We start from the raw sequence: 18,468 nt of genomic DNA on the forward strand, positions 1-18,468 counted from the left end.
CTATACTCTTCGCTCAACTATACGCAGGGTCTTTCTGTGTAATTGAAAATTTAGGGAAGACCCCGGTAGTGGTTGCTACTGGTGGTGTGGTATTATGAGGTTGTACCTTCTTACAAGGTGTCTGCTTTATTTGGCTATCGCTATCTAGAGGCGATCACCCTCGGTATTGTTGCCCAGATCGAGTAAATATTAAAATAAAGTGTGAAATTATAGATGGAATAAATAGGAATCTGAGCAGATATATAGAACAGAATGACACGAGCTCCCGTACATAGAAGAACAAATTTAATTAATTACATAAACAAAATAGCCGATCTGTTTAAATGATAGAATTGGTTCATCTTATAATCGAATGAACGATCGAAGTCATTGCCTTGTACAACTTCATAACCTGCTTATTCCGGTCCAATCCCCTAGGTCCTTTTGCTTTTTCCCTTTTCCAACCTCCCTACTGTCTCGCCTCTTTTCGGCCATCAAACTTTGTGTGGGTAGGTGGACACGTAAGTACGTAGATACTTGGATAAGTAGGTACGTGGATACGTCAGTAGATACTTCAAGAGATACCTCCGTGGATGCGTCAGTGGATACGTCCGTGAAGCTATCTCCCCGTGTGCTTTCAATCTTTGTTCGCGTCTACCGCCAAAATTGTGTCAGTTGACTTTCCAGACATCCGGTCCTTTTGACCAATGTTTTACGAGAGGATTTCTTCAAATTTACTCTCGGAGTCAATTGAATTTTCACTCTTGCAGGAAAATTGCAGACTGACTAGAATTTTTCGATGAGGGAAATTTAACTCCACCATATTTCGTGTGGGAACCACGCCCCTTATTTAGCGTAACCAATCAGGATTAAATATATTTACCGCTTTTTATAACTAGACGCCAAAATTGTGGTCAGCATAACTTATAGAATTCCAAACAACAGATCTGGAAAATTTCAAATCTGACAGTTCCGATATAAAATCGAAGGTAACTGTCCCTTTTCTAGTCGTCTAACGGTTAAGTAAACGAAGGTTTAATTAAGAATCACTTCCTCTCCCGACACTGATATAAAAAATCATTCAGTATAGCGATTTAACAAGCAGCTGTTTCCATAAATCTAATTATTTGTCCTCTGGCCCAAATTAATGTATTCTTCATAGATCGACAGAAATTTGCAGCCTTACATCCCCCTCCCCCATTTGAAAAAAAAAATTGGAGAATGTTCAGGGTATAGGAGGGATTTAGTAAATAAATACACGTTGGGCATGAACATATAATCCACTATTGCCTGATTAATGCACATTGAGTTTGTTTTCTGTCACAGTATTTGAGAAATTAGAAAGAATCCATAATTTAGCATCCATGAATAGACCCTGTATATATTTGATTTTGACCTCAAATCAATGTATGTTAACTTTAACAAAATGAATTACATTCTTTTAAATAATACTGAATTGTTTCAGCCGAAAAAAAAAAACCTTTTCTTACAACATTTCAGCTTTCAAAAATATGTATTAAATGTGCTATTAAATTTGCGTGAAAGCAATAAAGAGCACACCAACAAAATAAGATATTTTTATTTTGAAATGAAGATCGTCAGCTTATATATATATATATATATATATATATATATATATATATATATATATATATATATATATATATATATATATATATATATAATGTTTTGTACACAGAGTGATGAACGCGACATATGAATCGGGCATTGTACTATTTTTGTTCTTCATATTTCATTGGTGATCATAATTATCTCGCATTAGCTCTGCATACATGGTAATGTTCAGCTGCCCTATGTGGACGCTGACTTGGTAATGTATCAATGTTTAAATAGAGTGAGTCGTACCTATGTGATTCTTGGAAAGTTAAGTTAAGAAAGGGATTAACGACTTATAAAACCTCCAGTTAAGGAACTGAGATAATTATACTGTATTTTATTCAGTTAAGTTTAAAAAGTTGGTAACTGCTGATTTTAACAATTAACATATTTTCTATAACTGAGACACGGTGCTATGACATGAACTAATTACGAAAATTTAAGTTACTGTCTTTACTGACTGATGTAAAAAGTAAAGACTCCTCTCCGACAGTTTTCAACTTTGATCAAGAAGCCCGTGGACAGTTTTCAGCGTGTAACAACTGCTCCAAGGCCCCTCGATACTGTTCAGTACATATTAAGATGAAATGCATAGAGCCTAGTCAAATAAATCAACCCCACAAATCTGTGTTGATACTGATGGACGAAAATCAATATCATCACGGGTGAAGGGTAGTCCTACATGTAAGATATAGCACATGTTGATCTTGTTTAGGTGCTATGTCTAACTATCCAAATAACGGCCTTGTATAGCGTGTTCCGATGTCGTTGACATCGGAATGAGTAATCAAAGTTTCAGGAACATTTCACACGCTTGGCAGCCAATATCGACACTCTTGCACTAATTAATGTGTAATTAATATACTTATTGTGCTGTCTTTATCCTGGCGGAATGAAACTATGATACTAGCAAATGGACGCATTTTCACGTTCCGTTGACATACATTTGAATTTGTTGCAATGCGACAGTAGTCGAGGTATGCTGAAGTTCAAGTAGGTACATGTTGGGGATAAGTTTCTTGAACGAAACGAACCGTTACTTACAGTTCCATTAGGCATAATATAGTTTTATTCGTTTCGTTAAAGAATAATATTTCAACTTAACCCGATTTCGGCATTTCCGGCTTTCATCGCTTTCCAGCCAACTGAAATGTAGGCCAACGAAACTTGAAAATAGGTCCATTTCTTTTGTGAGAATTTGAATTTATTAGAGAAAAGACATCAGAGTAAGTAAAGTCTGACTAAAACATCGTGACTTTACTTTGTATAAAAGCGTCGTTATTTTAGTTGTCAGTTGTTTGAAATATTCCTGAAAATTTGACTTTCGAAGCGATGTTAGTCGACATCAAAACACGCTACACAGCGCCGTTAGTTAGGCTGTAAGACCTTGACGCCCACAACATAAATATCAGCGTCAGGTCTTACATTTAGGACTAGGGTGAAGGGCTGATTTATCGACCTACATAGGGCCGTACAACGACTTGAATGTGACGCTAAAGACAATTAGTTATCGATTGCAGGAACGCAACTATACTGCCACAAAAAATACATAATTCCATGCATATTGCCTAAATATGTGGAAATTGTGTAGTTGCCGAAAATCACGTTAGTTGTGAGCCCCCCTCCCCCGAGCAAAATGTGAACGACGGTTCATTCGTAGGAACAATCTCACAAGTACAAGGGACATAATTTCTTTTTGTTTTGGAGTGTGGGGTTTTTGGAGAGTGCTGAGATTTTCTTTTCAACCAGGATATATTTTGTATAAATTTTCTTATACATAGTATGATAGATATAAAAAAAATTTCATCAGATCAGAACAATAATATTTTTTAAGCTATTCAAGGTTCTGAAATTTAAAAAGGCAAATTAAAGGCTTTTTCTTACCCCAAGATTAAATTATCGGCCCCTAAAAGAAAAAGACACAAGTCAAATGCTGATGAACATCAACATTGTTAGGAAAATACTTACACCGCTATTGCACGTTTACATCATGAATTGGAGGGACACATTGCTTTGCGTTGAATGGAATGAAAAGTAGGTGAATAGATTGTTTTTTGATAGCAGTGGAAAGCATAAATACTATTCATATGGAGTAGTGATGAACTGGAGAAAACAATACTTTCAATCAAATCAAGAAGTTATTTGACTGGGTTGCACATAAATGTTGTCTGAAGCTCCCTGTTTTAGAGGAAAGTACAAGTAGCGAATTAGTCAATTGAAAATACACACACACACACACACATTGCCCTGAACCTGTCAGATGTTTGTACACTGCATCTAAACATATAGTGTTTTTTTATATTACATTATCCATTATATATCAGTAGTCGAAGAGAGCACAATTTAAAAAAAAAAAAAAAAAAACAACTGGCCCCATCCGAAGCTGTTCTGATGAACAGAATTACCTGCTCAGTACGTTACAGATTCATTATCTGTCTTGTATATGTTGTTTTGTGTATCAAGATGACTTAATAAGACATAAATAATTTCAACAGATTACCAGTGACTTGATTTGTTTTAGTCGAAAAGACAAAGTGCTGAAATACCAACACAAATAGACAGACACTTGCACAGCTTTCTGTTAGGTATCTTCCAGAGCATTCCAAATAGGACAACCTTATTTTTTTTAATAGAATAGATAGTATGAACAAGAGAAAATAAATAAATAAAAATGGATAAATATTTTGTAATACTTTCTTGAAGTTTTAATAAAAATGATGCCTTTAAAGCTTCATTATATTTATATGCATATGTTACTTGGATTGCCTGTTTTCACTTTTTCAAAAGATGCACGGTAGTGTATTTATAAATTACTAAATAAGTTTGAAGGCACTGTGGTCTTTAATTTCAAAACACGAGTAGACAACTTATATTGGGGAATACAAATTATATTTATACACTGTTTGATCTCCGTTCTCCGTCAGTCCGTCTCACTTCTTCGATATTTGTTTCGAGACTGAAGTCTGTACTCTCATCTTTCTGTCCCATTGTTTGAGCCCGGATCATTTGACTAGCATCAGTAATGTTAATGGAAGTGTTGGGAGACATAATTCCTTGTCCCAAACAGGGTTTGTTTCTGGAATATCCAGCACCAGAAGATTGTCTACTAGCTACTAGACCACCATCTTACAAGGTTTAAACTAGATTTCCTTAATCTAATAAATGAATAAAATTTACATCAATAACAGGAACTTTACTAACAGTATCTTAACATTATGTTCTGAGTGTTTATGTTTAATAAAGGTTAAAAGTGATGTGTCCGCTCCTTGCATTAAAAAAAAAACCCACAGAAAATGTCATTATACGATGTGACAGTTTGGTTCTCTTTATGGTGCTTCATGCAACTTTAAACGATAAAAGATTATCAGTATTAGAAATATCATAAAAAAATATATTAAAATTAAAATAAAGGTATTCGTCTTATGGAAAATAATGACGAAGGTAATGTTGAATTTATCATTTGTAATATGTGACTAAGTCTTAAATTTTATCCGTTTTACCAGAAAGGTTAGTAAGCATTAAAACTTAACACACTTATTAAAAATTAGGTAAAGGTCCCTGAAATGAAATAAATTGTTAATTACAAAATTAGCAATCTTGTTGCAAAAGAAGTTTACAGTTGTCACCCCTTGCAGAATAAAATGTCCCATAATTGCTGATATATTTGACAAAACAAATCATTGTGTATTTAAATAAATGTCCCATAATTGCTGATATATTCGACAAAAGAAATCATTGTGTATTTAAATAAATGTTCGCAACAAGGGATAATTTATATATAATTTGGTTTCCAACCAAGGAATAAAAATTCCCTTGCTCAGCTCAAAATGACAGATGAATTTGTCTGTTCGTCAAGTAGATTTTACATTATCTCCTCGATTTAGGGCGTGAAAGTTTTTCACTTTAATGAAATGAAGGTTTTTCAATCATAATATTTCTGACTTTGAACATTGAAAGTCCATACTTTCTAATGAAAATGTTTTTCGTTAGTTTTGATTAAGTTCAAACAATTCTCTCTCTCTCTCTCTCTTCTCCGGTACTAATACGCGGGGAATCATACTGGGCTCAGTTTGTAAATAAGTACAGCTGGTGTTAGAAGGGCCATGGAACAACTTCCAAGAAGGAACCTTTCACACAATCACATTTAAGTAAATAGCATTGTCAACTTTTATATCTCAAACACATCTGGTTGAATGGGAAGGGGGTCATGGCGGGGCAAGTGAATTTTAGACTTTTTCAACCCATTCCCTACAATGAATAAGATTTATCCCAAGAGAAAAGTTCAGTTTTGATATAATAAATAATTGCATTTTTATTTTTACAAATGTTCAATCTTGAGATAGTACAGCCATTATCTTTATTGTAAACCCATTAAATGCCTATTTCTTAATTTATGCAAGTCTAAGCATACATTTCGAAAGTTATTTCTTGTATAATAGTTATACCATTCTTTGTTTTTGCAGACCAATATTAAAACTGGTTTCTGAGGACCCTTTATGCAGCAAAATCACATTAGTTTCATTACAAATGTCAACCGTCACGGCATATCGGTTCCTTGAAGAGCTGTGCCTTAATGTTCCGTTTGAGTTGGATAGGTTCGCCATTGATGCCTCTTGGATAGCTGGAGCCTCTGTGGGGGGATTGTTTACTGGAGGAGTGATCACAGCAATAATTATAATTTGTTGTGTCAAACAAATAGTGAAGAAAAAGGTAAAGTTCAATAAATGAAGAACATCTACTGCCTTGCCACCCCCATAATTAATTTTTGCATTAGTTTATGGCGACTGAAATACAATATATTATTATTCTTAGTGCAAGTTTATCTGAAAATTGATTGTATTACTTCTATATGGATTTCAGTATGATGCAAAACACTTTCATACAAAGAACTTGAGAAGGAAAAATACATTTTGATCGCCTTTTTAAACGCTGCTTTACCTTGTTATTCTGTCCTGCTAATTGACCTTGAAAATAGGGATCCCGAGTGGCCGAGTGGTCTTAAGCGCTCACCGTTACGGATCATTGCCATCTCTGTCTGCGTGCGTTCGAGCCTCGGTTTTGGCCAATGTGGGTATGTGAGAAAACATGCCAGTAGCTTCTCGTGGGTCGGTGGTTCTTTCAGGGGTTTTCCCGGGTTCATCCTCCACCATGTATACTGTCCGCCATGTATAGCCTATCTTGTGCTGACAAATGGCGTTAAACCCTACAACAACAACAACAACAACCTTGAAAATACTACATTTTGAAATGCACTAACTGAAATGATATGAACTTTACAGTAGTAAAACAATTACATAAATCTATTATTTTAGCTCACCCCTAGGAAACAGAGAGCTCTTGTACTAGCTGCTACCTCAACGTCAGTATTCGCAGAGGTAAAGCAAATACAATTTAGCTCAAAATTACCGTTTTTCAGTTCGAGCAGCATTTAGGTTGTGATATTTCAGCTAGCAAAAATCAGGGTATTTTCAATGTTAACCAGTATATTTCATAATTTTATTACAAAATATCGCTAACGAGAATCTTCAAGTACTTTTTAAAGATTTGCAATTTAATGTCAGATCAGAATTGTAACAAACAAAATGATAGCTGATGGCTTGCTACTTTTTGCGTTAAGCTCATGAACACGTGGAGGGGGGTATGCATATCGAGTATAAACTATTTTATCAGGAATCGTAAAACTTGGTGATATGGTGCATTTTGATGCAATAGTATGTCATTGTATCCCATACTTTATGCTTCACAGGCGTAGTTTCAATGTTGTCTTTGATGTTCAATTCTCAGACGCTGTTAACGCTAGATCGTGACATCCACACCCTTACATCAAACGAGCTCAGTGTGACCTACATACAGTTCATCTTGTACGTGTTTTAGTGAAGTGTTCGTGCTTGGCTCATGACCACACTATATATATATATGCATACTATTCTAACTTGAATCGTGAAACATAATTAGTGTCTGCATGTTAGTAAGTTATACATCCACTCTGCAAAACGAAACATCGATGACCATTACTACACAATCATTGTTAAAATATTTTTCAATTAATTTATTGGGCAATGTTTTGTTCTAATCGTAATGTTTGATTGGGGTATCTCTGTTTTATCCATACAACCAAACAAGATACTGTGGCCTACATTTTATGGTTTACTAATAGGCATTAATTTTTCGTATTTATGACAATAAAGACGGTATTTTCTCAAGGACACGTGAACCCATCCCTAATTCTATACATTTCATTGTTCTAAGTTAAGCATTTTTCTACCAAAAATATCTAATTCCAGTGGTACAAGGCATATTGCCTTGGATGAACCTTTGAATCATTACAGAAACTATTTTGCAGAAAGCGGTTCCACCATGTCCTAAATGATTTGGCATTTTTATGTTAACCGAATATACGATGGGTTCATTTTCTGGTATTTTTAATAGTTAAGTTAACCCCCATACGTTTTTAGGACATTTTGTGGATTCATTTACCTGCATTTTCATGGATACAATTCTTGTGTTGGTGGTGATGGATTTAAAACCATTTTTCATCACACGATAGACTATAGTTGGTGGTGAGTGTAAATGGTGGAGGAAGAACCCGGGACAGGTGAGATAGCAGTGATCGGCAAGGGTGAGCGCTTTATACAAACTGGGTCACCCGGACCACTCATGGATAAAGTTAACATTCAAATGCTCTTTGTATATTCTGCCGATTCATTTACCATTATTTTCGTGGGTATCATTTGTTGTGTTAGTGCAAGATACAATATTCTCATCTGGACAGTGAATTATATAAAAGACAGTCGAGGGACAGTTAAAATGTGTTCTTGATAGACAGGTGTCCACTCTATGAAGGAAGTATTAGATACACTTGGATTTCATGCACATAATTTACCAAGGTTCTGTTGCTCTGACAAACTCCTTCAACTTCTATAACAAGATTTTATGATATAAATACATATTTAATATCATTTAAGTCCCAAATCTACATGTATGCAAATATGATGGATGCTTAATGAAATTATCTATAAAAATTGTAACAAATGCAAGTGTTATCTGTCCATATTAAACATGTGTCCTTTATATACAGGACTCACACAGATGATTTACATGAGGATTCCAGAGTGTTGTTGATACACATGACATATATAGCAAATTTTTTACTGTGGTTTATAGAGCACATATAATTAAAATTGTCCTGTGGATTCAAGAGTGTCCTTGATATCCAGGCCACATATAAAAGTACCCCATGAATTTAAAATGTCTCACAGTACTTCAACATTTCACAGGTGATCATCCTTAAAAGTATTGTTTGTCCCAGCCACAAAATCCACAAAAGTGATAAAATCTTATTACATGGGTCCCGTATGTCAAGGACACTCTGGAATCCTCATTAGAAAAAAAAAAAAAAACACAACTTAATCCTCAATACCTATTTTTTACTTAATGTGGTCTGCATCTTTTGCAGACCACATTATAGTACCAAATAGGTAGACCACTCTGGTGGCCTAGTGGTAAGAGCATCCGCCTCGGAAGTGGGAGGTTGTGGGTTCAAACCCTGGCTGAGTCATATCAAAGACTTACAAAAATGGTACTAACAGCTGCCTCGCTAGGTGCTCAGCATTAAGAAGTTAGTGTTAGGACTGGTTGGCCTGGTGTCAGGATAATGTCACTGGGTGGGACATCATGCTACATGTCTGTGGCATGATGCCCCAGTGCTAGACATCACTATAAACTGTCAGACTGCAGACATCATAGTGATATGATTGAAAAATTGTTAAAGCTACGTTAAAAATCATAATCACACACACACATACACACCAAATTGGTGATAAACTTTTGATATATAAATCTACCTAATGCATTGTGCATATTATCATAATATTTATGTTTCACAAACTACCTTGGAATTGTAACAATGATAAGTGTGGTAGCAGTAAATAGTTTGGTTTGTTCAGCTATGACCATGGTTGAGGATGTACCTTCTCATCAGCCACTGTCAGTATAAAGCTCCGTAACCATCAATATTTATACATTGTCAAACTTCGCAGAAAAATAAAAATGTAATCATTAGAAAGACTGGCATGGCATAGCTGATCCTAATTCTTTGATTACTTCCCCTTAGTCACACAACCACTTATGCTCTCATTACACACGAAAAACACAAAAACTCAAGATTTTCAACCATATTAGAACCTTTACTGAACAAAATTGGAGATGTTGTATACATAAGGTGGTTAATTTTGCATCACAGTTATTATTTTACTGAAGAATGGACCACTACTGATTTCCCACATTAGCACTTGATGTGAAAATTTCAGTAAACAATAACAAAGAGATTTAGTGTATGCACAGCCTCCTGTTCGTTTGCACCCTACCGATAATAAAAACTAAAGGCATCAAGAATATAAAAATACACTAAACTAAGTCATTTGATAGTTTAGAATTTTTAATACTATACATGAAGCCTTAGGTAGAATAAAAATATGAGCATATAATAAAAGGTTACAGCATTTGTATGGGAAAATATGAACTCGTTTTGTCGGAAGGATATACTGCACTCCCAAGGTCGTGCAGTATTCCATCCAGAAAACTAGTTCATATTTTCCCATACAAATGCAGTAACCTATAAATACTGCTTTGTTTCTACTGTCACACACACAAACACATTTGTGTGTATGTGTGTTATTTCCTAGATTAGAAGAATGAGAATTAACATCATACTCAAAGTCAACTTTCTTTTTATATAAGTGGTGACATAGTATCCTTATTTCCATCCTTCTGTCCAACATTCATTTCTGCCCTATAACTTCAAAGTTATTTCAGATTAAGGGATGAATTATAATTGTACAGTATTATAAGGTATACTAACCAACTCATTCGGGACGCTATTTTCGAGATCAAAGCTGCAGGTGAATATTGTCTGTTGCACTTTCCTTTGCACTTTAAATTTTCAAGTAACTAGGGAATGAAACTTAGTATTCCTATACATTATCTTTGATGAGGTGTAGCTTACCACATTTTTTTTAATAGTCAATCATCATGGTAAAGGTAATATTTTAATATCTTAAGTTTCACTCACTTTTATTTTTGCTCTATAGTGTTAAAGCCATTTGAGATTAATGGATGAAACCTGATACATTTCTGCATCATCATTAGTAGGAATATCACAAACCATACATTGGTTTCATCTTCAAGGTCAAGGTCACAGTTTATTTTCTTTCTAGTTTTTCCTTGCAGTTATCGTTTTGCTCTAAAATCTTCAAGCAATTTGTGATTAATGAACTGAACTTGGTATACCTCATCATTGCGAGCCAATGTTCCAATACCTATTAACACCATTGCAGATCGATAAGATAATTCAGTGCTTTGAGTCTGTGAATTTTCATTGGATGAAACAACAAGCTACCCAATCCAATCGAAATCAAGTTGTTCAAATTTGAACATTGTTCCTACATGATCAAGACAAGTATAGATAGGTTAAGATATCAGAACCATGTCTGGCAAAGATGGATATACCTATTCATCATCATTAGAAGATGCGCCCCATAATACTGTACATTAGGAGATGTGAGTCCTGGAGTCTTGAAGGCCATGGTCAAAGCTCAATATTTCACTTTTCCATAACACTATGCTTGTCACTATGTCAAGTCATTCAACATTAAGAGATGAAACAGGGTTTATTTACACATCATCATAAGAATGTCCTGTCTTCAAGATCAAGGTCATCAGTCAATTTTTAATCGCCTGCCAACATTTTTGGGATGTGGGTTGGGGGTAAGGGAGTAACAGATGAAACTTGTTTTATATATATATATATATATAATCGTTAGAAGGTATATCTTGAATCCTATTTACTAGGTTAGTCTTACATGTTAATATTACAATATTATGTTTTCTGTCACACTTTGAGTTCCACTGTGTAATCCTAGAACTTTCTGAGAATAAGTAATTGAACATGATATACTTTTATATCATATCATTTGAAGAAGGTGTGTGTACTGTATTGGAGTTCTTTTTTTCAAGGTCAAGATCACAGGTCAATATTTTAAGTTTTCCATCACTCTTTCCATATATACTGTCCTCATTGAATGGCCTATCACATGCTGAAATAAGGCATTAAACCCCACAAAAATCAATACCCTGAAAGACATCCCAGATAATATATTTACCCACTTTGTAATATTGAATACCCATTTAATTGTATGCACTCCATCAATCTTAGAATATCAGTACCATTTCTTCTACAGAAAGTACTCACAAGAATATTGCATTTTTTATTTTTAAAAGAAAGGTTGCAAATACTTAAACTAATCAAGTATTGATACATCTGGGTATAGGGTTAAAAACTTGTTCAGTTTGTAGTTTTCTTTCTTTGAATAGAACAAAAAGGTTTACAACTCATTTATACCAAATAATTTAGCATATTGATACATAAAAAAGTGATATCTTACTATTTGTGAATAATTTTGACAGACTTTTTGGGGATGTTTCAGCAACAAGATGAGGAGACTGGCACTGTGTTTTGCAGAGGAGTAATTACAGCAATATACCTAAAAGATGGTGATGTAAGTTTCTGTATTAACTACACAATAAATAATTAATATAGTGTCATTAGATTTGTACAAATTTACCATATATATTGCATATAAGTATGATCCAGTTGCAAATTTTATTGACCCAGATCTGATGGTGAATAATGCACCAGCAGAACTAATTCTATGCATCTTATTAGTAGCAATCACTGGAACACATAACAGCTTTTGTAGTGCATTATATGATGGCAGATCAGGGTCTAGGTTGCTTGCAGTTGAAGCAACTCATATGTATTAAAAATTTAGAAACCTTAAATTTGTATAACCCTTAAATTGTCCATTGTTGAGGTTAGAGTAGTTATGTCCTACTCAATTTTTGTCATGTTTGTAAGTTATAAATATGTTGTTTGCTGATATTTGTGCTTATAATGTTCTGGAAATGAACTTATTACCCAAATTCTGTTCATTTTATTGTGTATTAGCTTTTTACATAAGATTATGGTAAACAAAATTATTCATTCCTGTTTGAAGTTCAGTCTGTGAAACCAGTTTTAGCTGTGTTCAGATATAATTTGAAAGGAATCATTTATTTAAATTATTAATTGGAATTACAAAGTGCTCATTGACATTTTGGAATAAAACATTATTTGGGGATTATTATAACTTCATTTAAAGACATTCTAGATTATATCATTATGATGCATGAAGACTGTCAGTACATCAACCTATTCAAGTATATTGGTACATCAGCATATTCAGTATTTGAATTCATTTGAAATACTTTTGGACTTGTGTTAGAACTTTTAGGATTATTCAGGACTTAATTCACAATACTGTTAATTCCTCTTAAATTTTCACTTTGCTTCTTTCTGTTACTTTGATTATGACCATAGAGACATAACAATAAAGTTAATATCAGTTACTATAATTTCACTATTATTTGTGGCATACCAATTTTATAGACTTATTTAATTTAAACTCCCCAGGAAAGGTATTCCACCTTATTAGACAAGGAAACAAGAGGCATATCTTCAAATTTCAGTATCCATAAATGGGTTATTTTACACAAAACAGCAAATCCATGTAAAATCCATTCACAATATGAATCTAACATTGATTCTTAGCGATCATGATGAACAATAGTTACGTGTTTATTTACCAAATCCTGTACCACTGAATATTTACACAAAACAAGTTTTCAGTGACATTTGTTTTACATTGTAGAAACTCCAGAATATAGCCAACTTTCATAATGAAATTGAAATAACTTTTGTGAAATAAAATTTATTTATTTTTCAATTGTGCTAAGTAAATAAATTTTATCATTTATCATCAGTAACACATCCAAATTGTGCAATATATATATATAATATAGTCTTTTTCATGTTGCCAGTTTTAGCATATTTGGCAGCTTTTGAAATTTTCCAAGTTTTGATTCCATGTAATATTCTATGGCTAAATTTTCAAAGGCAACTCTCAAAATGGATGATTCTGTTAACAAAGTTCCAGATTTTCCTTTCTGATACTAGTCAAAGTGATATGATTCTAGAATAAAAAATGTAAAGAAAAATGTGTTACATGTGTCACAATTCAGAGTACATTTTCTTCATGTATAATTCTCATACATTTGGAGATTATTTTGTGAAAGAGGCTGAGATATCTGTAAAACCATTGACGAAATATGTGTAGCATTATTGATTCTAGCCATTTAATTCAGACTCAACAAGTGGAACTTAACTGAGTATGATTAATCTACTGAACTAAAGACCCCGTACCCAAATTATAGCTCTTAATATCACTTTTAGATGGTCATTGCCAGTTGTTTTTCACACAATTTAGATTTATTCAAATTTTTTTTGTATTGTTTTATGTTGCCTCGACAATATATACCATAATTTAAGTGTGAATGTTTCTCTTTTGTTGGTTAAAAATTCCTATATATAGTTTACTTATAAAAATGGTACTAAAAGCTGCTTCACTTGGCATTCACCATTATGAGGTTAGTGTTAGGTCTGGTCGACCTTGTGTCAGGATAATGTGACTGGGTGGGACGTCATGCTACATGTCTGTGGCATGATACCCCAGTGCTAGACATAATTATAAACTGCCACACTGCAGACATCAGTTCTAATACACATGATATAGTGTCAATGCATAATGCAGTTTACAGCCACTGTGCCAATAATTATATTGTCAATGTCATAATGCAGATCACTGACACTGCCAATAATTACAATGTCAATGTCATAATGCAGATCACTGACACTGCCAATAATTGCAATGTTAATGTCATAATGCAGATCACTGACACTACCAATAATTACATTATCAATGCCATAATGCAGATCACGGATAATGCCAATAATTATAGTATTAATATCATAATGAGAGATTACTGTCACACTGAAAATAATGATAACAACCAACTTTAAGTTTTATCTTTATTCATCAAAGCTTATTTATCACATACACACAGCCATTTGAAGATACTATTAGGAGTGTTCCTGGAGCTTAACAAAAACTGAGTATCGATCCGACAACAAAAGGGTGTAGAGAGGGTTAATTTATATTGTGTGTATCAACCACAGTGAACTTGTTGCATAGATTTTTCTATGATTTATGCATTCTAATCTACTCAGAAAACTCTTCCTGACTAGTTCTGTTGGAAATATGAACATGCTATGTATGTTTATTCAAGTTAAACGTACCATATTAATAATTACATATTGTGTATTGTAATAGGTTAATTTTAAGGCAGGTGTGAAGAAAAATGATTTGATTAATTACAATAATAATAATAAAAATAATAATACAAAAGGACATTAAATTCTGGTTTTATCAAATCGTTATATTAGAGAAGAAAGTTGTAATTTTATTGTTTTATACCTTTTATTCTTGTCATAGTAGATAATTTGGTAGATACATGTAGGTGTATTGATGGTTTACTGGTATGTCATCACAATACTGACTACATAGCAGTTACTAAAATAATAAAAAAATTACAATTATAGTGTAATGAGAAACAATCACCAAAAGAAATCAAATTAGAAAAAGATGTCAACATGTTGTCAAGATCATTTTAATCTGCATGATAATTAATGTTTACAGTGCCCACTGGAGATTGCTTCATTGAGGTATTTTATTGAGATGAACTATATAACCACTGATTATACTCTGGTAAAATTATGTATTAATATGTTAATTCCAATGAGAGAAAAAAAATGGTCCAAATGGTCAACATTAAAAAACCTAGAAAAATAATGTTATTATGATATGATTAACTTAAGAAAAATAACTGCAGACATGAATCTGAAATTTTATATCTTAATATTAATCATCATAAAACACTGATCTGCTAAGTTAGTTCTGCAAATTTCATTGTTCCAGTAATAAACATCTGATACATTTGGTACAAGGTATATTACCTTGGCTGTGCCTCTGATTCATTTCTAAAACTAACTCTATTATTTGCAGGAAACTTGTTTACCATCTTTGACATGTTTAGGTAAGGTAAGTTAACCTCTTATGTTCTTAGCACAATAGGTACAGGTAACAAGATGAGAGAAAGTGAGGGTAGCTGAGTGCATGATCCAAAGGGTACTACAGGTTAAATGAAATTATCATCTAACTTAAACATGTTAATTGTTATTGTTCATTTACCCTAAGGACCCCCACCCCCACAAGATGTTTAAAGTATATCATATGACAGAGGCATTGTAATGTAAAAACTCAATTCAATGTGCATGGTAAATCACAAGAATTTATTATGCAAACACATTCAACTGAATATGTTAATTGCATGTAATGAATTTAGTAGCAGTGGGTGGGTGCTTATTCACTGAATGTCAAGTCAGATATGATACATTTCTGATAATATTTCAGGAAGTAGAGTCTCTGCTCTAACCAGCTGTTTTTAATGTTGCAGCTACAGGTACCTTCTCTGAAAAAGAAGCACTAGTGAATGCCATTCTAATATTAGAGCAAAATATCAGCATCAATGTCAGCAGTTTGCATGGTGGATTTTAGCCATCTTGAAATAGTGTCCTTGTTCACTGCCTGAAAAGGGGCCTGGAAACTTAGAAATAGTTTGGTTTCATTATTTCTAATACTGTTTTTCCTATCTATATACATGTATCTACAAGAGTAGTCAGCGTACAAAGTCGTCTGTCTGGTATAGGATAAGTTGCTATATGAATTTCCTGCATGTGATTGCTTAAAAATATCACCTCAAAGTTTAAATTAAGGTAATGCTGTTCTTATTGACATCAAAATTTCTATGATCTAACAAATGAAGGTTTTCCCTCTTTGCCCAGAAAGCAATGCCTGAAGCATAACCCTGAATGTGAATAAGGGAAATTTCAACTTATCAGCCAGTGAAAGTGATTACATTTTTGGATCCATTAGATCTCTTTTTATACACTGGTCTTCAAAAAGCAATGGGTGTTATAATAAATGGAATCACCTGATCAAACTCAAACTATGCTACTAGTGTATTTGGCTGTACTACTGCATTTTATCCTAATCCAATATGAAAAAGCCTAGGCAAGAATTCCAAACCAAAATGTACAGGCGAGCAAAATGGATTGATCTGGTTTTGGCTATAAAAGCATATCCATTGCCGGAGATATGTTTGATATTGTGATTGTGTTTACCATCTCCAAGTGAAGCATAAAATGTTAAAAACTGAGTACATTAATTCTGTTTTCCATAGCCTTCGTGATTAATCAAAAACACTTCTAAGCACAACTTTTTTATTGCTGCATTATAGTGGGATTCTGTGTAAGAAACCGAATCTCAGATGTTCTGTGCTGCATGCACAACTTATCTGACACAAAAGACAGTTGCTTGGGGAACCATGGCTGCAGTAATAATGATTAGTGCTACATGCATATTTCCCCCCCTTCTCCAATTTTTCTGTAGAACTCGAAGAATTACATTAAGGGGGGGGGGGCATATGGTAAGATTGCAGTCAGTTCAAGATACAGAAAATGCATCAACAAGTGAAGTTTGAGTGTATTAAATATTTATTGGCAGGCAATAATATGGTCTTGATGCAGCAATTGAAGCTTGAGTTTTTGGTTTGTGTTCAAATTATACCTTGGCAGCCAACAATATGGTCTTGAGGGAAAATAGGTCAGTAATAACATTTATAAGGATAACAAGCTTCCAGGAAAATATTATATTCAGAATCATGGTTTAATTTGTGCAATTGAAAAAGCAGTTCAGTATTGTGCCTGCAGATGACAAGCACTGAGTGAAATATCTATTGTTCTACACCATTCCTGTATTTAAAAAATTTAGATCATTAAGTTCCTCAACCCAAGACACCCACCACCCATTTTATTAATGTATCAAAGGGTAACATTATTGTCCATAAGTAGCCTTACAAGTTGGTCTTTAGTTCCTGAGCAGATGCATGTGAAATGAAGAAACCTGTTTTTAGTTCATGGAAATTAATCTGCCACAGTCTGTAGAAAAATTCAAAATGGTCACCAACAATTATTCAATTATACTCACCAGTAGTCCTGTTTATGCTATGATGGACCCTCATTAATTATATTAAATAATTAATCCTTGACACTCCATACTACATTGTGCTCTAGACCTAATGACCAGGGACTATATTCATCTTTACTTAAATGGAAATGGCAGTGAAAAAACAAGCATTGTTCAAAGCCAGCTGGAGTATAAATGAAGAACAATTTGCCCTTTCCTTCACTGCAGTTTGAAAAATCAACCATTAATTTGGATAACTTACCCAATTCAAATTTCTCTTTAATCATCAACATTGAAGTATAAGAAACTGCTGCACAATGCATTAATCAACGCTCAATCAGTAGGACCACCAGAAAGGTGCACAGAAATATTTATCAACAGTCAGGATATCAACTTCTTTTTCCCTAACAAATTCATGGCTAAAGAAGATCAAGCGCTGAGCCAAAGTGCACAGATCTAACACCCTCCGGTTACCCATCAAGATATTCCCATGCCACCCCCAAGGAGGTCAAATTGCTGTCATCAATAAGAACTCCATAATCCAATGTATCAGCCAAACTACAACTCTAAATTTTGGCTACACAGTCAAACCTCATTCCATATTTTCTGCCTCTACCACCCTCCTCCTATAGTATTCACACACCTTCCCATTTGTTTATACCTCACTACTGATTTAAAAAACAAAAGGCATCAGGGATGTAAAATATGCACAAAACCTAGTCATTGCAATCAGTGATTTGTAAGTTCTAATCAATCTGACTGAGACCAGGAGGTCCCAAACACTGTCAGCTTGTTAGCATTTTGTATTAACTGTGGGTTTCTTAGTAATATGGTTGCAAGTCTATGTTAAAAA

General features: G+C 33.8%; 1 protein-coding gene across 2 annotated transcripts in view; it reads left to right on the forward strand.

The window, feature by feature from the left end:
• Positions 1-18,468, forward strand: part of LOC149795344 (uncharacterized) — a 188,925-nt gene that overhangs the window by 1,348 nt on the left and 169,109 nt on the right. Inside the window, exons 2-4 of one of the 2 annotated variants that reach the window (XM_089965113.1) lie at positions 6,060-6,306; positions 12,081-12,152; positions 15,594-15,629. In XM_089965113.1, the coding sequence (XP_089821239.1) occupies positions 6,124-6,306; positions 12,081-12,152; positions 15,594-15,629 (291 nt within the window). In that variant the 5' untranslated portion in view covers positions 6,060-6,123. Of the gene's footprint in view, positions 1-6,059; positions 6,307-12,080; positions 12,153-15,593; positions 15,630-18,468 lie in introns of those variants that run through there. The other variant, XM_089965115.1, reaches the window with a different exon arrangement.

Source organism: Sinohyriopsis cumingii, chromosome 7 (assembly GCF_028554795.1).
Source record: "Sinohyriopsis cumingii isolate HCF-2022 chromosome 7, ASM2855479v2, whole genome shotgun sequence".
In the NCBI taxonomy this organism is placed as follows: Eukaryota; Metazoa; Mollusca; class Bivalvia; order Unionida; family Unionidae; genus Sinohyriopsis; species Sinohyriopsis cumingii.